This window comes from Haematobia irritans, chromosome 1, assembly GCF_050003625.1.
Source record: "Haematobia irritans isolate KBUSLIRL chromosome 1, ASM5000362v1, whole genome shotgun sequence".
Classification (NCBI taxonomy): Eukaryota; Metazoa; Arthropoda; class Insecta; order Diptera; family Muscidae; genus Haematobia; species Haematobia irritans.
This window is the reverse complement of record NC_134397.1, coordinates 94,835,526-94,863,095: the sequence shown is the minus strand read 5'-3', so window position 1 is coordinate 94,863,095 and position 27,570 is coordinate 94,835,526. Positions and strand designations below refer to the sequence as shown.

General features: G+C 32.3%; 1 protein-coding gene and 1 long non-coding RNA gene across 15 annotated transcripts in view; one reads left to right on the top strand and one right to left on the bottom strand.

Moving 5' to 3' along the window:
* fru (sex determination protein fruitless) overlaps positions 1–21,263 on the top strand; it is a 1,011,467-nt gene extending 990,204 nt beyond the window's left edge. For 11 of the 14 annotated variants that reach the window (XM_075291181.1, XM_075291179.1, XM_075291180.1 and 8 more), the window contains one exon: positions 291–1,991. In XM_075291181.1, coding sequence (XP_075147296.1) covers positions 291–1,474 — 1,184 coding nt within the window. In that variant the 3' untranslated portion in view covers positions 1,475–1,991. Of the gene's footprint in view, positions 1–290; positions 1,992–6,255; positions 6,792–15,370 lie in introns of those variants that run through there. The other 3 variants (XM_075291195.1, XM_075291193.1, XM_075291192.1) reach the window with 3 other exon arrangements.
* A 1,274-nt stretch (positions 21,264–22,537) lies between these two features.
* On the bottom strand, positions 22,538–23,137 carry LOC142240248 (uncharacterized). The gene is made up of 3 exons (XR_012723204.1): positions 23,050–23,137; positions 22,796–22,916; positions 22,538–22,699 (listed from the first exon to the last, which is right to left on the bottom strand). It is a non-coding gene; the product is annotated as an uncharacterized LOC142240248 (long non-coding RNA).
* Positions 23,138–27,570: the final 4,433 nt, after the last annotated feature.

The following is a 27,570-nucleotide window of genomic DNA, read 5'->3' as shown; positions in this document are numbered from 1 at the left end:
TGAACTGATAACCTGCTCCAAAACAAGAACAAAAAAATCTCGGACTTCACCTGCTTTTCTCTCCCTTAGTAAATACATACGAATTTGGCTATATTCTTCCCGTGATAGCAAAACTCATTATTTACTACCACCACCACCACATACTTTAAAGTACAATCAAAAAAATAAATCTCAATACATCCTCCTATTGTCGCAATTGACTTATCCACCACCTACCTACCACATACTATGTTCCTAGTATTTTGTTGGATAATAACTCGAGAATATGCATAATACCAAAATGTTTACAGGTGAAGTTGTTGATGGTGGAGGAGGTGAAGGTGATGGTGGGGGCAGCGGTGGTAGCAGAGGTATTAATAATGCTGGAGACCATGGCAATGATGGACAACTACACGATAGTTCACGCGATGTGGATCATGTGGACGATGATAGTGCCGAGGTGGCAAGTGACGAACGAGTCCAAAATCTGCAGCATTGCACTAATGAAAGGCGGCGCTATATTGCCCGACACGGTGATGGTCATTATGCTGAGGTCTCGGATGCCCCTGTTGATGTGGATAGTGAAGAGATAAGCATGGAAAATAATTACAGTTGCCATTATAAAAATGATGAAGTGAGTATGACGAAATTGAGGTGTCACCAACGAAGTGAGATGTATATGCAACACCAGGAGATGCAACATCCCTTGGAACACTCGCCCCAACCCTCAACGTCACATCGGCATATGCATCATCATGCTCATCACCACGAGGCGCATACCCAACATCAACAACATGTTGCGGCAGCACCGCAAAGTGTTATCAACTTGGGCCGCTCTGGATCATCCTCTTTGGATACATTTGTGGCCGCTGAAGCGGCAGCTGCTGCTCTTTCTCCAACAGCGTCTAGTGCCTCATCGGCATCGTTGCAACATCAACAGCATATGTATGCATTACAACAGCATCATCATCATGCCCAAGAGCAACAACAGTCGTCTAACACCAGTATCCACCATCACCATCATCATGCTGCTGCCCAACAACATGGAAGCTATCATCATGGCCACCATCCCAAACTCCACCACTGTACGAATTCCACTATGGTTTCGTCAACAGCAGCAGCAATGCAAACCGCAGGCGCAGTCCATGAAAGTGATCATCTTACAAATACGTCCTCATCAACCTCTTCAGCTTCTGCTTCATCGGCCGCAGCAGCGGCAGCAGCTGCAGCAGCCGCCAACAGACGCGACCATAATATCGATTATTCTCTACTTTTTGTTCAATTGTCTGGCACTTTGCCGACTCTATATCGTTGCGTCAGCTGCAATAAAATCGTTTCGAATCGTTGGCATCATGCCAACATCCACAGACCCCAGAGTCATGAGTGTCCTGTCTGCGGACAGAAATTCACGCGTCGAGATAACATGAAAGCCCATTGTAAGATTAAGCATGCAGACATAAAAGATCGTTTCTTCAGTCATTATGTACATATGTGATCAATTTTATATGTAGTCAAGTAAATAAACCATATACAAATAGAGTAGTAAAGTTTTTTCGTCTCACTGTCTTAATCTCTGCTCTTTCTCTCTCTCTCTCTCTCAAATAATCGTCTCTCAAACTTATCCAATAATAAAACATATATGACTAAATGGAATAACTCAAATAGCCAACCTAACAATAACAAATAGGTATTTTCACATATACTCTCTCTCTATATATATCTACTACTGAATACCGAATACTTAAATCCAAATCTACATAAATATATAGATATAATAACGAGGATCTGGCCAACTTTGCAGCTGATTCTCTTACGTATATTTCAACATATTTGCAAATAGTATTTTCTCACACTCAGTCCTACTTCCCCTCAAACTTATCCTCTTAGTAGCCGTTAACTTAATAACATTTAGATAATTATGGAAGATAAATTTTGCGCTTTAATTAAAATTGTAAAAATTAGAGAAACAAAAATTATGGGGAAATTAGTATCTAAAAAACGAAATTTCTTTTTAACAAAACAAAGTATTGTGAAAAGCTAAACACGATATAAAAATTATCTAATCAAAAATCGGACGAATATGTTTTCATAGGCCGTAGTCTTAATTTTAATTTACCAAGTGCAAAATCAAACAAAGAATTTTGAAACGAAACTGAGATTGTGTTAAATTTATACATAGCATAGAAGAACAATGATCATAATGCCAATGATAATGCTAATAATGAGACGAACAGATGAGATTATAATGTACTTTAAAAGTATTATGCTAGAAATTCCAATTTATTTTAAATTATTTTAACATGTCTTGTAGTAAAATTAACTAAATTAATTTATTATTAATAATTATGAAATTTGTATTCGCGCGTATTTATTTTTGCCATACAGTTTACTGATTTTAGCCAATTTTTTTGTTTTAGATTTTTTCGTTGTTTTCTTAGCTTAAGTTAGAATTGTTGACTAAAATTTGGATGAAATTTAAATATTCTGAAAATGCTTCTAACAACACAAACCAAAGATTTTTTAAAATCGTATGGATCAGTTGATAACTTAAGATATCAATACTCTTTAACCAAAACAAACACACCTATCTACACACTCTAGAATTCACATGTACTAAGGATTACGTAAAAATTCTAAAAAAGAAATATATATACACAGACAGACAGATAGGGATACATATATACGTAATCAAATGGGACCTTTTAAGTTCGTTTATTTATCATTTGAATCGGTGGTGATTCTCTGTTACTCGTACTCATAAATATTACTAGGATTACAAATGGTCTTCATCCAAGGATTGAGGACGATCTTGTGGAATATCCACATACACAATAACCTTTCAAAGGACAAGAATAATAACCAATATATAATTAGATTTTTTTCTTTTGCTTTAACAAAATGCAATAAATAGGAAAGCTTCTCTCTTCAGTAGAATAGGCGAAGACAAAAATAAGAAAAAAAATCTAAAATATTTCCCAAGAAATCTATATTAGTAAATATATACTTATTGCCCTTCTTTATAAAATACTTAAAGGTTAGACGATAGAATATTAAAAGCAATAAGTGTACAAACATCTATATATATACGTATACATGGATTGCAATAATTATATAATAAAATTTTATTTATTAACTTATCCAAAAATTAGTTTATGTAGTAATAACCATTTTGCCGAATTTCCATAAAATCTTTTCACCATTAAAGTCCACACATGCACTACATAAATCTAAAGAAAATCTAGAATAAAACCAAACAAATAGAACAGGAGGATATTAACTTTAAGTATTAGTACAAAAAACCAAAAGCTTAACTTCAGACATTAAGATATTGAGCCTAAGAGTGAGATTGTTATAGTTATAGTAGGCGATAATATAATTTCCACTTTAAATTTTATGTTTTGGGGGGTATTTTTTGAATAGAGAGTCGCAATTGTTATGCGTTGGAAACTAATTCCTTTTTTTCATCTTTATGTATATATATATATATATATATATATATATATATATATATATATATATATATATATATATATATATATATATATATATATATATATATATATATATATATATATATATATATATATATATATATATATATATATATATATATATATATATATATATATATATATATATATATATATATATATATATATATATATATATATATATATATATATATATATATATATATATATATATATATATATATATATATATATATATATATATATATATATATATATATATATATATATATATATATATATATATATATATATATATATATATATATATATAATTTATTATTGTACACTCAACGTGTAATACCTTAACACTTCTAGACAACGAATTTAAATCATTTTCAGAATATTTACATTTTCAACTTTACACGTATTTTTTCTTTTCGTTTTTAAAAGGATCTTTAATCCCGTATGAGAATAACATAACCCACCTTATTTAAAGATATAAACAGCAAATTATTTAAACAAAATTTATGAGAAACATTTTTGTAAAGGATTTCCTAGAAATTCTACTTTTATTCTTGTGGTAAAAGTATACCATAAATTGTGTTTTTAGGGAAGTTAACAAAGTTAAGCTCAATATTATTACAACAACAACAAAATCCAAACAAAACAAGAAATTACCAGAAAAAAGAAAAAAAAACAAATCATATATATACATGCATTATAAAACTTGCAATAGAAAAAAAAAGTATTCCACTGGAATACAATAGTATATGCTAAAAATTATTAAAAGCAAACATCTTTTAAACGATTAAAAATAAAACTTCTTTCAATTACAACAGAAAAAAAAATAATAATAAAATCAAAAATAAGCAAAACGTGGTGTTTTTATTCCTGAGTGGTAGCTGTGCACTCGAACTGTAATTTCTTCATGTTTTGTTTTGTTTCGTTTTTTTTTTTTTTTGTTTCCTTACAACATTAATTTCCTTCTTTCTTTTAAAACAAACCCAATAATCGACCACAAATAATCACGGTAAGTTTTTGTGTATATGAATGTTAAGTATGTATATTTATCTATTTAAATTTCTTTTAAAAAAATATGTATATGTATATTTTTATTTTCCTCTTTATCGATTTTAATGCCCTCTACTGTGTTTATTTCAGTTCAAGTTCAAAACAAATAAAGTTACAGGAATTGGCCGTTAACTCTAAAAAATACACTTTTTCAAATTACAATTTATTTATTTTGTTTTGAGTCCAAAATAGTGTATCTAATTTAACTAAATCCAAAGGGAGAAAAATATTATTTAGGAAGGAGGGGTGTTGAAAACATATTCAATAATAATAATAATGCGGATTTTATCTTTTTATTTTTCGCTGATCAATTTCCTGTTCTATATATATATATCGTTCATATTAAGTGTTAACCTTTCGATTTTTATTTTAATCAACAAACTGATATCTGTTTTTACTCTATTCTCTCTTCAGTCGAGTCATAGGCTAATTTCCATAAAGAGCCCCTTGGCAATAACCTCCTTCTACTTTCAATATTATCACTTTGTTTCCGTTTATAACTATATCTGATGTTGCTCTTGTTTACTCTCTCTCTCTCTCTCTCTGTCACTCACACTTTCGATCTAAATTAAAGTAATCCAACCAAACATTTTCGTTTTGTTAGAGTATATTTTGTTTTATGGTGGTTAACATAACATAATTCATACACAAATATGTTTGCTCAGTTTTGTCCGAATCGAATGTTGTTTCCTATTAATAGATATATTAACACACTCTTTGATGTAAATTGTAATAAAAGCAGACATATGCAGAGATCATACGATATTTTGGTTTGGGTTTATTGACAATTAAATAATTCAGCCGAGTTAAAAAAAAATACTCACATACACACAAACACACTTCATGTATTGTACTTATATTTTTTTTTCTTTACCCTCTATCTTGGTACGATATACTGAAATCATTTTTGCTTCGTTTTAATAACAAATACACTTTACTTAATATATACCACAAACTTCAACTTAATATGTCAAGTTTGAACATTTCAATGGAGATGGTTTAAGTCTGTAATAATAAGAAAAACAAAAAACAAATATACCTACATAGATGCGTATCGACTTTTGTAAATAATTTAAAATAAACATTAATCTACATATTTATTTGTCGTATGTAAGATTTAGCTACGTAACGTCTATAAAAAGAAGAGGTCCTTGAAGATTTCACCATTTTCGAAATTCAAAATTCATTATTTTTGGGTGTAACAGATTTTGTTGCGATTTCTAGAAAGATATTTAAATAAAATGCTAAAATTTTGATGTAAAAGGAGAAGTCTTCAATTGAGTTGAAAATGAAAACTAATTCAAAAACTGCGAATATTTACAAATAATTAAAAGTTCTCTCTTTCCTTCAAACGGTCGCGGGGAAACCCTTCAGCTTCAAACTAGGTCACCTAAATTTCGTTCTTGGATTATGGCCCAGAGCAGAAGCTTGAACAATTGACCTCCCCCTTCCCCCTAAGGCTTTCAAATCTGTCATTCTTCTGTATGACCTAATTTTTTTACTACACCCCACATAACATAGATGGATAGATACGACTTAGAATTTAAGATATTATTCCTAACCAAATACATTATGTTTTGTTTCTTGTAAATCATCAACAAAAACAATGTTTTTCTCTTCTTTTTTATTCGCTGCGCGCACGAACTATATAAAAATTGAAAATATAAAATTATCGATTATCGAAATTAACTAAAAAATACATTTTGAAATAAAATCATGGTGTGAACGAAAGGTTCCAAGGCCTGGCACATGCGTCTGACATTTGAGCGTTTGTCCGGGGGCTGCAATCTACATCGGTGCAAGTTGTGTGGCAAGGTGGTGACGCACATACGCAATCATTATCACGTCCATTTTCCGGGTCGATTCGAATGTCCCTTGTGTCGGGCCACCTATACACGCAGTGATAATCTGAGGACACATTGCAAATTCAAACATCCGATGTATAATCCGGATACAAGGAAATTCGAAAACATGATGTCTGCTGCGGCCGCTACGGCGACACAGTCACCCACCCCCACACAATTGGCAGCTGCATCTCAGGCAGCCATGGCTGCGGCTGCTGCGGCAGCGGCATTTAATGCTGCTCAACAACAGCAACAAAGAGAGCAGCATCACCAGCAACAATTGCAACAGCACGCCCACAATTTGACGCAACAAACGCAACAATTACTGCAACACCAAATCCAACAGCAACAACAAGCAGCCCAGCTAATTTCACAGAGTGTGGTCCACCAGCAACCTCAGTCGCATAATGCCACAAACGAATGATACGGGTCGTTGTTGGCCTGGAATTATGGCAATATCGTAGGAAATCCATACGCCCCTCCGCCACCGCCACCGCAGCCACCACCATCTCAACGTCTCTCATCGTCGGCAGAAATGTCTACATTAGCCTCCACGACATCGGCGTCATCTTCACTACCAGACACCACAGTAGTAGCAAATAATCCATTTGCATGGAATATGGATGAAACATTGCAACGTTTTCATCATAGCAACTCAAATTTCGTAGGAAATCAAACGAATCAAAATCTTTATTACAGCCATTGCAATACCAAAACCCAGGATCCCCTAGGTGCGTATTTGAAGCCCGTCAACTGCAGACGTGATGATAAACGACCCACCAGCGAGGATCATATTCCTGTACTTAACTTGGTGGAGAGTGATGATGAAGAAGATCGCGATACTGTAGAATTGACAACGAACCCCACCACCGCAACACTGAGACCAAGTGTTGGCACCACCGATGCGATCATGAATGGCAGCCAAAACACCGAAGATATCGTAAATGAACAAGATGACAAGCCAAATGTCAAATTCTCATTGGAATTGCCGCCTAACTCTAATACATTGGATTTGAACTACAAAAAGACCATTATACAAAATACAGAGAATTGTATTGAAGCCTATTCATTGGGGAGAGATTGACATGATGATTCCCAAGAAGAAGATAGAAGCAGTAGATCACCAGGCCCATAATTTGTCTCTGATTTCCCGGCCAAAAATAAGTCAATTAATTTATTAAACTAAATGTCACCTTCCCAACTGCAAATGTGGCACCTGGATAATCAATCAATCTTCATCGTCTACCCCAGTTTGAGAGAAGGCAGTTCAATTCAAATGTGTCAACGGTTTCATTTAAACAATGATATTACGGTGAAGAATTATGGAGTACTCTGTACCCGGTACTTTAAGTACGGTGGACAATGTTGTAATGGTTTCTAAAGATACACCCATTTTTAACTAAGAGTATATATTTTTTAATGTTGCCAAATACCCCAAAACATATTTAATAATAACAACAATAATCTTAATTAATGCTATTGGATAGTGTAAATCAACATAAATGTTTAGCTCACTTCGCAACGTATTAGATGTATCTATCAATCCGAATACTATGTAAATGTCTTTCTTATCTACAAAAAATTTATATGAAGAATAGACGATAATCTAATGAAAGAGCTAGACCGACCCCTGTGTCGTGGTGGATTTTGAGAGAGCATAACTAATAAGAGGCCAATTGATGAGGAAAATTAAAATTAATACAATTTAGTCAAATATTTAATCAACAGTTATTATCTTCCTTAATGTAGATGACATTTTATTCTCTATACTCTAACTTTTAGATAAATGTTGTTAAATAGACCCCGCCCCCTAAAACACACCTGTCCCCAGTTACGGTGGACTCGCAAGGCCGCAATTAAATATTGTTAAGTTTTATTTATTTTTTAACAAATGCTAGAAATTTATCTGAGATATTGCATACATTCATCGAATTGAAAGATTTTCATCTAGTTCTCACCACTCGTAAATGTTCATTACAGTGTTACACACGCTACATACTATTTTCACTTTAAACTGTTTCTTTTAAAACAATTAGAAGCCCAAATGGTGTGAATTTTAAAACCCCTTTACATTTTGTATTGATTTCTTTTCCTATACCAGAACTGCATAATAATAATGTTTAATAGTTAATCAAACTGTCTTCGTTTGAAAAACCATTCACAATATTCTAAATATCTACGTAAAGTAAATATTAGCAGGAATCCACGGTGTGAACACTCGCCAAGAGAGGTTTGCCCAAAAACTTAGATTTCAACCAAAAACTTAGATTTCAACCAAAATATGAATGGACAATAAGTTCTCGGTTTTATTCCGTTGTAAAACGTTTTTATTTTAATTTCGCCATAGATTGTCACAATAATTAAGCCTGTGTAGCACTTACTTGCAATCCATGTTGTCTTACATCCCACTCCAACTTGTGATCAGACGACTCATACCTATTGTTCCTCAATTATATTGGAGAGGAGCATTGTAATACTCCCACTCCTTCCATTTCTAAAACCTCTCCATCTTCTTTTAAAACATGAACATCTCTTGGTACCCGCACCCTCTCCCTCCGACGTAAAAACGCAGCATTTCAAATTTCCAACTCTCTCTACTTTCGACATGTAAATACATATAAAATTTTGTCCAAGCATTATAGCCGTTTGAAAGTTATAAAAAAAATACAATTTCAATGGTTGACAGATTACAAAACTATATATTTTTTTTTAATTTGGTGCACAAAATAAACAATGGAATGATTAACGAACGATTATAGTAATCATTTTGTTTGAAATATTTTATTATTTGAAGAATGTGATAAATATTGTTAAACTAAGCAAAATAGGTATGAAAGCAGCAACAAATTCTAGAAATGTTACAAACAATGAAATAAAGGTGCTAATTCCAAATAACAGCAGAACCATAGTATGAGCTATATACATGGGCTCACTGGAACTCCAAAACATGAGTTCCATGATCCAAAAGTTAGGTACAACGTAGATAATAGCATCTAACCATATAACATGGATGAATAACAAAAAATAAATAAAACCTAAAAAAGTGGAGAATACTGTATGTGCAATAAAAACTAGTTTTCTTTTTGAAAAAAAAAAATATGCTACAGATAGAAAAATAATACCTTGAACACAAATTATTAAATTTTTATTGTTCTTAAAATTAAACTCGTACCGTAAATCGTTTTTGTATAAATAATTCAACTATTTATATTTACATCATTTATGTACATTAAATAACTATTTTGTAATAATTTATAATACAGAAAAAAAAACATTATTATTTCCTAATACATTAAAAAAACATGCCCGCAATCGTAATTTTGTGCAATGTTCAATAAGAACAAAAAGTTTATCCAACCAACAATTAACACTAGAATCTTTAATGTAGCACAATATGAAAATGTCTTTAAAAAAACTTTTAATACCTGATTTTTTTATGAAACGTTATAGCCTCACATCAAAGAGAAATGATTATAAGGGTGTAGCAAAATTCTAATATAGGCATTGGGATTGTTTACTAGTTAAAAAAATCTTCGCCTCATCCAATGTCATCTCGAATGAAATTCCTTATCCAATGCTATCACTTTTTTCACGATTGCATAGAATTTATACTCGCAATAAAATTGAAAGATAAAAGATAAAAATGCCAATATACCGTCAATTTGCGTTTTAAGTGAAAAAATTCCGTTATTCGGATAGATTGGATTGATTCAGCAGAATAGAGAGTTTTATATTTAATATTCTCGGCAGAAATATTGAAGAATAAAATGAAAGTTGTTTTTCTTGGACCATTTTTCAACTTTTCTCTCAATTTAATCAATTGTATGTAATATGTTGGGGAAGCCATAAAATGATAGGGTTGAAAGAATTTTTATAAGAAGTGGAAATGTCAAAAAGCGTGTTTCCAATCTCAGTATATCAGTAAGTTGTTATGCATGTTCTTCAATTCAATTATAGCCTTTAAAATCCAAAGATTCCAGTTACCCAAACTTCCACTTAACCAAGAGAGTACATAACCAAAAGAGTACGCAATTAGAATGGCAATTTTTACTAAATAAAATATGATTTCTTTCTATTTTTAGCACAAAATCCAAGGACTTTAGAAACCCAAATAAATTTCACTCTTTTATACCATTTTCGATCATTTCAAGTAGCCAGACTACGGTAATATATGTCAAACCTAACCCTTCGGACTGCTAAAACTTCTACTAGCTCTCTATACTAGTAATATTATACTCACAACATCACCAATGAACTCGAATGGACACATTAGTGTGTAAACACATCCAAAACGGCTGTCGATTGCCGATTCCAAGTAATTGTTATAAGAAGAGTAATCACAAATGATACATTTCTAAGAGCTATCCAGAACATCTTATCAAGACACATCTCCACATAATAATAAAGAAGCAAGTATTTATTGCTATCTGAAAAAAATATCGATTAAAAATATAAAACTTCCTTTGTCCTCTGTGATTATATTTACACAGCTGATTCCAGTGTTGCACATTTTTGTACATGTCCTGTATTAGAGAATACTATGTTTTCTTTTAGTCATTCACGGCTTGGCTATTCAGTACCAAAACAAAACAAAAAATAACATAGTGTTGAGTTGAAGGAAATGAATCCAGTGGCAACAGCCCTTAGTTTATCACTAATCAATCATAACAAAGATTAAGCGGTCCTGAAGTATTTCCCATACGAAATACTTGGGGGCTTGATATTGCCTACCTGCAGTTGTGTAAAAAGACCATAAAACATTTCCCCAGTATCATTATTAACAAAAGACCACTAAAGAGAATTACAACATCTTGGAAATTTGCATGGCACGAAGATATACATAAACAGAAAACGTTTTTTTGGAGGAACGAAAATTTTGTACAAACAAAGTTTTCTTTTAAAAAAATTTTTCATAAAGACAAATAAAACATATTAGTGACAATTGTTGCATCAACTGTCTTAACAGATATACTTTATAACAAAGTGAATTTCGCTTACCTTTAATGTCGTCATGTAAGCTCCATATGTAAAATAGTAAATAGATATACAAAAAGTTCTTAACCTATATAAAGAAAGAGGTTTCGGAAAAGTTTCCTGAAAGGTCTTTAGTGTATGCCTTTAAGAAGCAAAACCTATGAGACCAGAGCTTTTATTTTTCAATATGGAATGGAAACTGATGGCATTCGCTTTGGAATAAAAGCCACATGAGACGTTAGTACTTAGATTTTAAAGGTGGATACTAAGTTCACGTTTCACATCGAACGTCAGAAATAAAAAGGAACAAATAAAATAAAATAAAATTTCAACAAGCTTTAATTTTAAGAGGAAGTAAGCATGAAAATCGGATGATCATTGGTTTATCGTTGTTGATGAAGTTAGATATTATTGGATTCATTTCATGTTATTCAGTCCCATTCATGCAATGCATATTAATAAAAGCTAAATTTTTCATGTAAATAAATTTAATGGGGTGTCCTATAAATTTGCCAATTAAAATTCACATAGTAGAGAAAAAATATAATTATTTCTCTTTGTCGTGCTGCAAAGCGTAGTTTTGTTTTTTAAATAATCTAATTAAATTTGAGAAATTTAAGTATACTATTATAATATTAACTCATCTTTTTTTAATATACAAGGAAAAACAAAAAAAACTTTTTTGTACTGTTATTAATTTATATATTTTTTACAACTAAACTTTACTGAAATTATTTTTATACTTAGCTTAAGTTTTATTTATATAAACCATTAATGAATTGTGCATAAGTTATATTAATTTTTCAAAAATTGAAAAAAAAACCAATTCAACAAAAACTAAAATAAAAATAATTAAATTACTAGAAGAAAAACAAAAAACAACAGCATTTGTTATTCGCCAAAAGTATGGAATTAAATCATACGCCTCTTTTTAACTAAACTAAATAGTAACGCAAAATTAAATAAGCCCATAAATTTTCTCGGAATACTAAACCTTAAGCTATATAAAAAAAGGAAAACTGATATTAGTGTTTAATTTCCGTTTTTCGTTAAATTAAAGAATAAAATAATGCTATGAGAAATTCTATTAAAAAAAAAAACAACAACAACAAATATATACGCATATATATAGAAGTATATGTGAACTCCATTTGAACTATATAACAAAAAATTAAATAAATGATTTTTTTCTGATGTAAAGAAACAGCATAGGAGGTATTTCTACTGAATATTTTATTTCATAGTCTGTTTGACGGTTGACCTTTTAAAAATTGTGCTTCCAACTTGGGGTTCCATTCGTCCGATCATATAGCCTCAACGATGGACAAGCTAATAGAATACCATATCCCGGCCCAATTTCCTGTAATTTTATTTGGTTGATTGCTATCATAAACATACATTTTGTTTTATATCATATATCTATATATACATATTATTTGTCTTATTTGCTAATTTTAATATAACAAGTTATTTATTAAAAAAAAAAAACATATTGATTAAATGGTAAGCATACTGAAACATGCCAACATCTATTGTTTTTATAGCCTTCGCACATATGTTACACCCAAAAAAAAAAAGAAATACGAAAACTTAAAAGAGCTTTCATTACTATGTGCGAAATTACTGTAATCCTCACATTTTTATGCGACCCTAGATACTATTTTATTATAAGTACCCCAATTCAATTCATTCTTGTGACTAATACCCCTCTTATTCAGTCTCCGAAAATGGAGTGGGACAACAAATTGGTTAATATAGTAGCTACCACTATCATACGATCAAACGGAGGCATTTTTAGATTCCTTTATATTTTATTATTATCATTATTATTGTTTTGTCGTAATAACAAGTTTTTTTGTCCTAAAATCTATGGAACATATATTGGTAATTACAATGCACGCTGGAATGTAAGTAATAACTAGGAATATAACAATATCGAAATGGCTAAACTTTATTTGTATGACAGAATGAAGGAATTTCGATAGGCTTGCGATAATTTGACACGGTGCATTCTCATAAATCGAAAAACGACAAAACAATGTTATACAATATTTACACAAGTATAATTGTTTTATGAATCAATTCCTTCGAATATTTTAGTTTTTTTGTTTCCTTCGAAATTATAAAGGCCTATTTTCTTCTAATATTGGTATGGAGTATTCAGAAGAACAACTCGTTACCTTAAATCTGGTCTGTATTGCTAGAAGTGTCATTTTATCGACTCACAGTATTAAAAATTACATTAAAATATGTCTGTCCGTGTGCTCAAAATTTGTTAGAAGCTATTGTTTACTACGATGGAACTAACATTTACTGGAAAAATACACGAACATACCTAATGAAAGCCAACCAATAATGTACTACTACCAAATATATGTACATACCTGGCAACAGAAAAGAGTTCCCTCCAGCATGTATTGGGTTATACATTGAATTGAATCATAGCTTGTAAATTACATGGATGGTTCAAAAAATTGCGACAAAAATAGCTACAACACATAATTCATAAAAGGAAATTACTGTTTACAACTGATACTTTACGAATAAGTCAAAACGAAATGTCAGATTAATTCAATCTTTGGTGCTGGCACATATTTTTTCGCTGGAGAAACGGATCATCTATGCAGTCTATAATCTATGGATTATATGAGTGTTACTCATACGCCGTATGTATTTTGTGTATATCTGGTATGTACATTGAAAAAATTTACATAAATATTATATGCTTTGAGTGATAAGGTTCAAACAGCTATTTGGGAATATATGTTATGCGTTTCCTTTTTGATTATCGAATATTTAAGAAAACATCAAATCTCTCCGTAATAGGCAAACATTTACGGCCATTTTCATGAAGCTCCGTTAGTGGTTCGTTAGCTAACGAACTTTTAAACCGCACTATGAACATATCTGGCATTTTGCCTATATATTCCATACGTCAGTTAGAAACTTAACTGCTGAAAATTTTTCAGTTAAAGTTAACCGGAGAGAAGACATTTGCAATTTACTTTCTGTTAACTGGCAGTTAAAGCCTAACGGAGCTACATGAAAATGGCCGTTAATAGACTAACGTAAATGTTTGGAAAGCCCAATAATGAAATGGAATTTTCAGTTATTGTGAAAATGATTTGTAAAAATATTACGTTTAAAATGTAAGACATAATAAATAAACTTTGATTTAAAAAAAAAAAAAAAAAAACTATCTTATTATGACTTCAGGTCACTCAATAGCAATAAGCTATTACAATTGCACACAGAGAAGGAATATGATCATATGTTTCAAAAGCAAAATATTAATTAATATTTTGGACGGGAAACATTTTTGTCGCAAACATAAACATGTTTCCCGAAATCGGATATATGATTTCCGAGAAAATAAGATGATTCCAATAAACATGTCACATGTTCCCCGTTCAAAAACAACATTCCTGTATCTGATGTTCTTAGAATTCCTATTTTAAGGAATGGTTGTCCTTCAAGAAAAAAAAATTGATTTTAGATAATTCATATGCTCTCTCTAACTTTCTCGGTAGTAGTACGATTATTCTCTCGGGGATATGAAAGAAAGAAAATTCGGATGTTGTTAAATTCTATGTTATTTACATTATTTTGTTTTTAGTTTTATTATGTATTTTTCCTTTGCCTATGTTTTATCTATTATCTTTCACTTCTCTTCTCTTTCTCTAACTCTTTGTCTTCATATTCTTTCTGTTTATTATATTAAGTATCGATAAAAAAAGAAATACATTTACCAGTTATTTTTAGCTTAAATAATGCTTCATAAGCTAGAATTCTATATAGACAATCATGATTTTTAATATTAATTTTTGATATTATCCTCTTAATTTTGTTGTTCTATTAAGTTTTCTATCACTGTCATTATCAATCACACAACAGCAACAACAACAATAATATTATTATTTAAAGTAAAACAACTACAACAACAAAAATAGATAATTCACATTGTTTGCTTTTCTGGGTTGACCTTCGCCCCATTGTGTGGTGTATGTTCTGTTTTTTCATTGGTTACAGCATCCCGAGGCCGCATGTCAAGAACCCCATACCGAAGGACATCGTTTTCAAGGGCTTCTTCGTTATCCGATTCGCCACCGCATCATGCTACTGCCGCATACGGACTACATTTGGATGCAGCTATAAAAAACGAATACCTATTGGAGAATATAATGCGAGGTGCAAATGGGGGCCATCATCAAAATGACCAGGGACATCATCAAAGTCTTAATCAACTGCATACAATCGGTTCGGCTGCTGGGAACATTGGAGGCTCGGGACATAATTTGCACCATCAAATGTCCTATCATAATATGTTTACACCGTCCCGTGATCCAGGCACAATGTGGCGTTGTCGCTCTTGCGGCAAAGAGGTTACTAATCGCTGGCATCATTTCCACTCTCACACAGCCCAGCGCTCCAATTGTCCCTATTGTCCGGCTACCTATAGCCGCATTGACACGCTGCGTTCACATTTAAGGGTGAAACATTCAGACCGCCTCATCAAATTGGGTTCTTCAATATAAGCTGTCAACGCGTGTATCTCTCTCTCCTCCTCGTCCCCCTCGTGTCGTCTATCTGCACATCCCTCCATTTTAGATGCAGAATTTTACATTGCTTCGTGGTAAAATAAAAACAAAAAGCAACCTAATAATAATAAAAACGAACTACATATTAACTAATTTCGGTCATCAACACTTTACCCCGCAACAATACTACTTGAGATTAGGTTACTTTAAGGACTGCGGTTTGATAGTAATTTACGCAAAAATAATAAATTCAACCAATTGCCATTTATCTAGCCCAGCCTCTATAAGGAAGGAAGAAAGAAAATCATCTCATGTGACCCAAAATCGGAAAGAAACAGATGCATATATCTTAAGCATATATTCGGCTAGTTATCGGCATTTATAATAAATAATACAAACAAATTAAATATATAATATGTACTAAATTTACTATATAGATTTTATGTATTTTAATGTTAATTCACATTAAATTCTGTTGTTTGTTCGTCCCATGTTCGTTTTCTATTTAAATCAAAAACAAACAAAAAATACTAACAATAATAGATTTTCTTGACTTTATAATGTTTTGTGTCACAAGAAGTATGTTCTTCCAGATTTGTCCAGTCACTACCCCCAAATAACACATTTGCATTTATTTTTTGGTATTTACAAAAGAAGAAAACAAAAACATGAGTAATGTCAACCTATAATAAAACTTTACCGAAAAAGACATTATTAGCAACCATAACAACCCCCTTGATGGCCCACAGAGGATTGAGTTGGCAATGAATCCTTCTTTTGTCCACATATAAACGCAAAAAAAAGAGGAATGGTCCAACACTAAAAGATGCAAATGAAAATATTTTGATGTAAAATTCTTCTGTGAAGATATGCTTCGACATTCTCTCTCTCTCTATCTCTGAGGCCACATTAATTAAAATTCAATAAAATACAGCAACATCCAAAGTAAAAAATAAACAAAAATAATTCTTGTTACCATAAATATTTAAATAACTACAATAATTAACTCACAAAAAAAAATTGTAAAAAAGTCAAATATACATACATATATAACCAATACGTTTGGCTGACATTGGTATATATTCTATTTTTTCATAAATGTGTCATTTGTGCCGCTGCTAATCTATGTTAATTGTAATTGTATCTTGTCTTTATGTTTGTCGCATGGGAAACTATACAAATTGGAAGGTTTCAAATCTAATAAAATTGCAAAATACCATAAAAACATAAATAATATACATATATTCGTATGAATTATATATATACACATGTACGGTTTCTTCAAAAACATACTTAAAATGTAACTAATAACAGTAACAACAACGATTAATCACAATTGGTAAAGCGACAGCAACAAATTCAAATCCTATCATAAGAAAATAAAATTATGAAAATAATACTACTATTATTATTGTTATAATAGACGTAATAAATAGCACCATTCAAATATCCCTGTCACACACTCTTAAGATAATTTGGATGATCCTTTGATCACCCAAGAAAAATGGAAATCAAAATTCCTGTGTCAATAGTCAGATGATAGTAGAAAGGGACCTTAACCCAGATGAGAGTGTACGGGCAAAGAAGTAATGCAAAAAAAAATCTTGACTTTGACAAAGTGTTTCTATTAATTATGTCCATGTTAGAACGGCATAAGGTACTACCACTATTGCATAAACAAATTTTGTATAGATCGAACCGTCAGACACATCATATATCATTTAGAGTGGAGTAATTAGTAGATGGCGCTTAAGTGACATAGGAAAATTTCAGTGATGTGCCAGTTAGATAAATGTGTACTTCTAACTCCGTAACAATCTTATAAATACACACAGGCAACCGATGTCGACAAAGATAAATATGTCAGATAAATATGTCAGTTTTATCAAGTTCCAATTAATTAATTTCTTCATTAATTCGTACAGTTAATAAGATGTTTGCTTGTTAATGTAGGGCTATTTTTGTATATAAAGGTGAGTACTATGTTCGTATTTTTCACCAAAACACTAAATTAAAAGTACAAAAATCTGTGTGAAGACGATTATATTTTTATAAAGTCTTGTGAAATAATGAATGGAAAAGATCTAAGGAATTGATTGTGAACCATTTTATATTTATAATTTAATTAATTTAAAAAAGTAACCGTGCAAACAAGCTGGTTTTCAGCTTGAAAACTGAACATAGTACTCAGCTTAAGATTGGGACATATTTTTCTTATATGAAATAGAAATGTTAAATGACCAAAAAACAATTCCCACACCCAGAGAAGGAATATGATCACCTCAAAGATGTTTCAAGAGCAACATGTTATTTTTGAACGGTGAACATGGAACATGTTTGTCTCAAAAATGGTATTTCCTCGATAATTACGTATATGATTTCGGCATCCATGTATATGTTTGCAGAGAAAAGAACATTTTAGCGACGAAAATGTTCCATGTTCACCGTCCAAAAATAACATTTTGCTCTTAAAACATGTGTGGGTTGATCACATTACTTCTCTGTGTGCATGGTGAAACACTTCTAAATCATATTATCACCCAAAAAATACAAAGACATAAAATAAAAGTTGCAAAAAACAGCAGTCGGTTATATTTTTGTAATGATCTATCTAGCGAGCAACAATTCGTAACATTTGTTTTAACAGAAACAACAATAGGTTTTTGTATATTCCAGCCCTCAAAATCTCCTAAATGAAAACAGCCCGCATTTGGTACACCCACAAAATTAGTGTGCATTTTAATAGCATATTGATATATAACTTTTATTTTTAGGCTAACGGAGTAAATCCCCAAAGAAATCTTAAATGATTTTTCTATTATTTCAATAGATTTCCTTTTTTCTATTATTTCAATAGATTTCCTAAGTTTTACCACAAAAATAATTGGATTGTCTTAACTCCAAGCAAACGTGTCTGATAGTACAGCTTACAATGGCGTGTTTTCATTACCTTCAATTTTTAATTTGTCCTGAAATATTGGTAACGTTGGACGACTTGACCTTATTCAAAGCAGGATTTTTTTTCATTAAATCTTTTGACCTTGTATACAATGTGAAAGGGATACCAAGCGCAATGAAACTATTAAAATAAGAAAACTAAAAAGGATGATGCAAGAAGAAGAAAAACTAAATCACAAAATAAAGGTTTCTTTGTTACCTCCTTATAATAAAATTATTTAGCATTGTTTGTTAAGTTTTAGGATCTTGTTTTTTTTTTTAATAATTGTACTCTAGATCTTTATTTTTTTTTTTTGTTTAGCGACAACACTTTAAACATGTTTACTTTGTTAAGTTTTGTTCTTTGTGTTAACTTAAAGTTAAAAGAATTAAACCAATTCAACTACAAACAAATATCAATATACCTCAAATGCATTTCAGTTTTAATGTTTTACTATTATGTATATTTTTTAAGAATTTAAAATGATAACTTTAGTTTTAGTTGTTAAAGAGAAAACACAAATCAATCTTTGTATATTATTTAATTGTATTTAGTTGTATCCAAACATACGGTCGTCGACACTACTCTGCGAGTATGATAGACGATAAATTCATTTCGAGTGTTTTAAATTTCTAATTAAATCACATTCTTTTCGTTTTCTTATTTACTGGAAAATCTCTAGGGGAATTCAAAATGAAGTATATATGTGAAATTGAAAGCAAATTGGCGTTTTTTGTATAGGATTTACAAGTAATATGAAAATACTATAAATATTTTTTTTTTATCTATTTCATAAAAAAACAAATTCAGTAATATTATTTAATGTCATTGGGCATTCTGTTAATAGATTTATTTTCGCAGATTATTAAAATAATAGAGTCCATGTCAATGCTGTCTTACTGCCATTTTGCTTTGAATTATATATTTACCCTCTATGCTTTATAGATTAATGTAATTTTATTTTTTGTTTTGTTATATGTACCCATAAGAAAACACCTCATGAAATGGCATACTCGCTTTTTAAGGTTTCCTATTTTGTCTATTTACTGTTTTTGTTTTGTTAAATTAAGGAGAAATATATTAAAAAATTTGAACAACAACACAGCAAACAATTCATGAAACTTATTTTTGAACGTTTTGTGATATTCAAAATCTAAAGCTTGAGTTTATTGAAAATGATAACGCGAGTATATTTAAAAACAAAATATTTTTTTTCAATATTTTCGGCTAAGAAATTTTACATTATTTATTAAAAATTTATTTTTTTATTTTTGTTTGGTATTTTTGCCCTACTATTATAGGTTTTGGCGCCCACCCACCTACTACCACTCTAAGTTGTTAACAAAATAGTTGCAAAATGTAAAAAAAAACAAGCTTCAACCACAAAAAACCGAACGAAAAATATATTTTGCTCAATCACTTTTTTTTATAATAGTTGTAACGATTTTCTTAATATTAGTTGTATATATTATTTTTTAGTTATATTGTATATTTAGTTAATAGAAATTTAAATTCAAACAATATGTGTACCAAAAACCTAATAAACATGATTAAAAACTGAAAACAAACAAACATATAATGCCCAACGGCATCCTATATGGAATCAATCGATTCTAACCCTTATTATTTAAGGAATTTATTAAATGGCTCCATACTTACATAAACTATGACAAGTTTATACAAAAAATCGACAAAGACAAAGAAATCATAATGTAACTGATGTCCATACACTAGAAAAAAAATCCCCTATCCTACATTTTATGATATATAACAAATTCTAATACCCTTGTATTCCTAGGGGAGTTCATAATCGGCATACTAGAATTTGGTAGTGCTAGAATCCAAACTCTTGCCAATGTTTTAAGACAAAAAATCATTGAAGTCTTGAGTTAAAACTGTGCAAACGACATAGTTGACTATCTCTTCAAGATGTTTTATTACTTAATCATATGCATATATACATACTAATAACACAAACTCAAATTTATACTCAATTTCAAACTAACTTTTTCCACAACAAATTTTTATATAGACCTAATAGACATTCAACCAAAATGAAAACAAAATAAAAAAAATATGAATCCAAAAGGAGATAAATAATTTAGCTTATAGTGGAAATAGATATGTAAAATAAAACTAGTACTTTTACTTCTTTCACTCAATTTTGGTCTCAATCACACATTTTTTTCATGGCATTGAGAAGCAATTTCTCATGGGCCCAAAACAAAAAATATTTATTTTTTTTTACTTTTTTAATGATTACTATATAGAATAACGGCTATACGATTTAGTCATTTATCGTTCCACAATTTTCCTTCTTCGTCCAATATTAACAAAATCATGATGATGACCCCCCAATAATGCTCAAAATTTTATTTTGAACGACCACACATAAAAAGTCTGGAAGAGAAATTTGGAAAATAAACACATCTTCTAAACAAATGAACCCATATGATCTTATTATTTTTACCGAATAGTCTTTTCGATTCGGATTTGGTGTAATATTAATGGAATCGTTGACCCATACTGTTGGAAGCACAATTTTAGGTCATTTAGTTTGTATTATTTCAGATGAAGTCTTCAAACAGCGTGGTAAGTATTTCAGGCTAAACTAATGGAAGTAAGTATGAAGGCGTATGTACAAGAAAAATAATAAGCGGTATTCTAAAATAAATAAAAATTTGTATTTTTTTAATTTTGTATTAAAAACGCAGAGTCTAGGGTGAAATATGAAACTAGGGGCAATTCGTAGCTATATTTGAACAATAGTGAACAAAATCGTGAAGGTGGTCACAAAACACGTCGTTCAAATTTTGTAGTTCATATTCCCCATCCTGTTTGCTCGAAACTGGGATTATAGGTGAGAGAAATATGGACCTATGTCTGTTACATTAGATTGTCGTTTCTAAAAACAGTACTATCAAAATTTCACTATTCATTATTCATTCAAAATATCTGGGTTTTTAATTTGTGGACACCAGGCTTTGATTAGCGTCCTGACCACCAGTTTCAATACTGAAATCTGGAATTTAAAATTTATTATTGCAAATTGTACCCAATTGTGTTTTTTCTAAGAACTGCGCGCCAAGTCACCCGCCGCTGGGGTGCTTGTCCTGCCAAGAAAACTTTCTAAAAACATAACAAATCCATAAACTAAAATAGAATTAAATTGCCTTTCTTGCCATATACTCATAGGTTCCGCTTTTAAAAAGGGCTGTGTAAAACACAACGGGACAGATATATAACCACAACACTGAAAGGAAAAAGTACGTCATGAGGATGAATCTTTACATCACGGTGACGAATTTTTCGTCAAAAATGAGCTAACGTAACATTTCATCCCATTGACGATTTTTTCGTCATAGCGATGAATTGAATTCATCCCTGTGATGAACTTATTTACATCACATATACGACTATGTTACGTCCAGATGATGAATGTATTTCATCTATGTGATGATATTTTTCGTATCTGCGATTATTCTCTTTCATTCATGCGATGATGCAATTCTTCAAAAGTACGATTCTCGTTCGTCATCGCTACAAACGCATTCGTCATAGCGATGAACTCTTTCCCTAAATTTTACGTAATCCATTCATCAATATGATGTAATAGATTTATCAATTTGATGTAATCGATTCATCAATACGATGTAAACATCAAATTGATAAATTGATTATTAGAAATATTTTCTACGACACTTTTAATAAAGAACCATATTATTTTTTATTTTAATTAAATTTAAATTTTATTTATTTGAAATATGTACAACTAACGAAGTAAAAACGTATACAAAATTGTTCATACACATCTACCACAAACATTCTGTTACCTTAATTAGTGTTTAGATCACCAAGGATGAAAAGTTTTATGGGTTCATCCTGTGGAGTAAAAAAATTATAAAGAAGAATTTAAAAATTGAAATTTTAAATTATTGTAAAATATATTCGATCTTTTTAGAACAAAATTTAACTCACCCTTTTTGTGCCCAACTGTTCCTTTTCGTTTTGAATTGTTTGCTCATCCAATTCATCTTTATTCTTTAATTTCTTTATCCGTATTCAGTTTTCACAGAACGAAAAATGTTGCGGCATTTATCTGTAAATTTAGAAATACTTCCATAAACATATAAATATAAAAAAAAATAATTTGACCAAAAAAATAAAAAAAAAAATTGTCATTTTGGTTAATTTTTTTTCCATATTTCATGTTTTTTTTTTATTTTACTCACAGTTTTGTTTTTATTTTCACTTTCACATCTTTAAGCATTAGCTCTTTATTTTCGGCGCGCGCGACCACCTTTACACTTTGGACTAAACTCAACAACTGAGAGGAACCATTTGAAATGTTCTTACCGCACAGAAAAAAAACAATATTTCTACCACACAACTACGTATGGATGTGTTATTGCATTAGTATTTGAATACATGTTCGTCTATTTGGTTACTATTTTCGTCAATTTGACGACTTTTATTGTTCTCATATGTCTTGTAAGCCAATTTGAAAACAAACATGTGAACAAATGTTTGCTCAAATACTCGTTTGAGTTAAGTTAAATGTGGAGAGAGCATGAAATACCCAACAAAAATAACTTAGCTCTCATTAATAAAAGCTGTGTACAGTTATTTTAAAAACAAAACGTAGCAAGCGCATTTGGTTGTGTGCGTGTGTTTTTTAGGTAGAGAAATAAACACACATCTACAGAACGTATGAATTTTATCGTCACATTGAACACTGTTTCGTCACATTGACTATTGATTCGACTTTTAGGTGTTTCAGATTAGTATTAATGGAAAAATGTAAATTACAAACATCTATATACTATATACCCCGTATATCGTTTTATGAAACTAGATAATCAATGTGACGAAACTAGATCATCAATGTGACGAACTATGAAAAGAACAAAAATTGACTTTGATGATTGATTTCGTCACGTGGACTACCGAAATACTCCCATGGACGAAACATTTTATCGCATAGACGAAAACGCATTGATGAAACTCAATCGTCAAGGTGACGAACGCTTTTTCTTTCGGTGAAGTAAAAATTTAAGTGGGCCCTTTTCATATTTGTTACATAAATATTGTTACGTTTTTATATTTAGGCGTTTTTAATTACCCGACAATTAAAACACAGTTCTTTTAAATAACGACAATCTACAATTTCTTTACTATGACTTCACACTTTACAATTCGTTCACACTGAAGTTATTCGTTTGACGCTTTAATTAAGACTGACTCGTTAGCAGCATGCGAGCGCTTTTATATATGACGGTGTGGCAATACGAGAACATTCTGGTAGCACTACAATATTCTGGCAACGCCAGAACATTCTTAGACAATGCTAGAAGGATCTACGACCATTAAGTTATTCATCTGGTGGCTGCCAAACACATACACACTCACATAGATATATGCTGGCATTACTACAACAACAACAATAATGACAATAGACAATGAGATGAAATGAAATGAGAATGCAAAATAACAAAGCAAAGGGGTTGTTATTCTATGAGAGAGTAAGAACTAACATTTCGATAAGCAAACAAAAGAACATAAAAGAAATTCAGGAAAATACTAGAAAATGAATAGATGATTCCAACAAGTGATAGCGAAATTTTATCGTTACAATTTGAAATTTTAAATTAACGGAAACTAATTTAAATAAACTTATATCTATAATTATCAAATTCGTAACACTGCCTCCCGCTTAAGCCTGTTCGTCCCGAACAGGCACAGAACCTGCTCCGTAAGGAGCTAATCGTTCCAGATGTACAACTTTCATCTTTGATCTAGGGCTGTCGTCCTTCTGAATCCGGTATACAACATCATTGATCTTTTTGATGACTTTGTATGGGCCTTCCCACTGTGTTTGCAGTTTAAGACACAATCCTTTCTTTCGTTGCGGGTTAAATAGCAGAACCAATTCTTCTTCTTGGAAGCCCTCAGTATTTACAGCACGATCGTATCTCGCCTTCATTCTGTTGCTGACCATTTTTATTTTGTTGCGCACTGATTCGTGAACTTCACCGAAAGTGTTTAGGATGTCGTTTCTGTTTTCTTCCATGGCGAGCTCATTAGGTTTAGCGCCGAATATCAGATCTCCAGGCAACTTCAACTCAGTTCCGAATAGAACATTGGCCGGTGTTCGAGAGGTGGAATCATGAATGGCAGATCTATACGACAGCAAAAACTTTGGTATATGCTCGTCCCAGTCCCTCTGGCCGTTGTCCACTACTTTTCGAAGATATTCCTCCAGAGTGCGATTAAACCTTTCTACCATGCCATCGGATTGTGGATGTAATGGCGTAGTCCTCGTTTTCTTGATACCAAGGGATTAACACATCTCTTTTAATATGGCCGATTCAAAAGTTCTTCCCTGGTCTGAGTGAATCTCGGACGGCACACCGTAGCGACATATCCAGTTTTTGTTGACCACATCCACAATCGTTTTTGCACCTTGGTTTGGAATTGCATACACCTCCGGCCATTTGCTGAAGTAATCCATGACCACAAGGACATAACGGTTTCCAGAATCACTTACTGGGAAAGGGCCTGCCACGTCCATTGCTGTTCTTTCAAACGGGGCTCCTGGTCTATATTCTTGCATAGGACCTCGACTTTTCCTTGTTGGACCTTTCGCCTTCATGCACTTCTCGCAATTGGCTACCCATTCAGCAATTGATTTCTGGCATCCAACCCAGTAGAATCGTTAGGTTAGGTTAGGTTAAAGTGGCAGCCCGATTAAGATTCAGGCTCACTTAGACTACTCAGTCCATTGTGATACCACATTAACTAAAAGTACCTATTACATATGGGCACTTCTAGTTTTAACCGCTGAACCTTCTTGATTATTTTTCTTTGTTGAACCAACCAGATTGTTCCAAAAACATTAGCAGCCTGCCTAAGTTAACGTTTTCCAGATCCGCCAGTAATCTGAAGCTATATGCTCCTAAAAGTTGCTTGCGCTTTACACAAAATGCAGGACACTCACACAAGAGGTGTTTAATTGATTCTTTTTCCTCCGCATCATGACAGCTCATACAATAGTCATTATACTTCGCGCCAATAGTTTTTGCAAAATCTCCTATCAGGCAGCGACCCGTTATAGCAGATATCAGGAGTGATATCTAACGTCTCGAGAACATTAGCATATCTAGTGTGCGGTTTAAGTTGAAATGGGGCCATATTTGCTTGGTGTCGTTACAACCCTTGCAATTCTCCCATCGAACATTTGCCATCATAACAGCCTTCTCACGCAGCATGAGCTTGCAGGTAGCTAGGGGCATACCAACAAATTCTAGTTCCCCTGGAATATGTAAGGTAGTCCCTAGCCTTGCCAACTCATCGGCTTCGCAGTTCCCCGGTATGTTCCTATGGCCAGGCACCCATATTAGGTGAATATTGTACTGCTCAGCCATCTCATTGAGAGATTTGCGGCAATCGATGGCCGTTTTCGAGTTGAGGAACACAGAGTCCAAGGATTTTATTGCAGGTTGACTGTCTGAGTATATATTAATGCCCACATTTTTTGGAACATTACTTCTCAGCCAATTCGCCACCTCTCTTATTGCTAATATTTCAGCCTGAAAAACACTACAGTGATTAGGTAATCTTTTCGCTATTTGAAGTTCCAGATCATTAGAATATACTCCGAAACCCACTTGTCCATCCAATTTGGAGCCATCAGTGTAGAAATCTATATATCCTTTATTCCCCGGGGTCTGTGTGCACCACGCCTCACTGTTGGGGATTAGAGTCTCAAACTTTTTGTCGAAAAGTGGACTCGCCAAAGTGTAATCCACTACGTTAGGCACATCTGACATTGTTTTGAGGACAGAACTGTGACCGTAACCTTTTTCCGACCACAGCGATAGTTCGCGCAACCGCACAGTCGTTGTTGCAGCTGACTGTTTGGCCAAAATGTCTAAAGGCAATAGATGCAGCATGACATTAAGGGAATTTGTTCCTGTCTTGCTGAATGCGCCTGAAATACACAAACACGCCATACGCTGAACTTTATCTAAACCAGTCGGTTTCTGAAGTGCCGGCCACCAGACTACAACACCATATAGCATTATATAGCACTAACTACTGCCGTGTATAGCCATTGCACAATTTTTGGTCTTAGTCCCCACTTTTTCCCTATTGCCTTTTTGCACGAGTACAAAGCTACCGTGGCTTTTCTCGCCCTCTCTTCAATATTAAGCCTAAAATTCAGCTTCCTGTCCAAAATAACGCCAAGGTATTTTGCACACTCACCAAAGGAATTTCAGTACCCCCTAAGGAAATGCGCCTAACCGTGGGTGTTTTGCGATCTTTGCAGTACATGACTAGTTCTGTCTTTGCAGGATTTACACCAAGACCATTATCTTTCGCCCATTTCTCAGTCATCCGGAGCGCTCTCTGTATAATATCTCTGATTGTGGATGGGAATTTTCCCCTGACTGCTAGCGCCACATCATCTGCGTATGCCACCACTTTTATCCTTTCTTTTTCTAGGGAAACCAGAAGGTTGTTTATAGCAACATTCCAAAGAAGAGGTGATAGAACTCCTCCTTGGGGAGTGCTTCTGTTCACATACCTTTGTATGTTTGCTTGCCCTAGTGTGGCTGAAATACGTCTCTTTATTAGAAGTTCGTCTAACAGCCTAAGTATACCTGGATCAACATTCAGAGTTGTCAGTCCATTTAATATCGAGCTCGGATAGACATTATTGAACGCCCTTCGATGTCTAGAAACGCCACGAT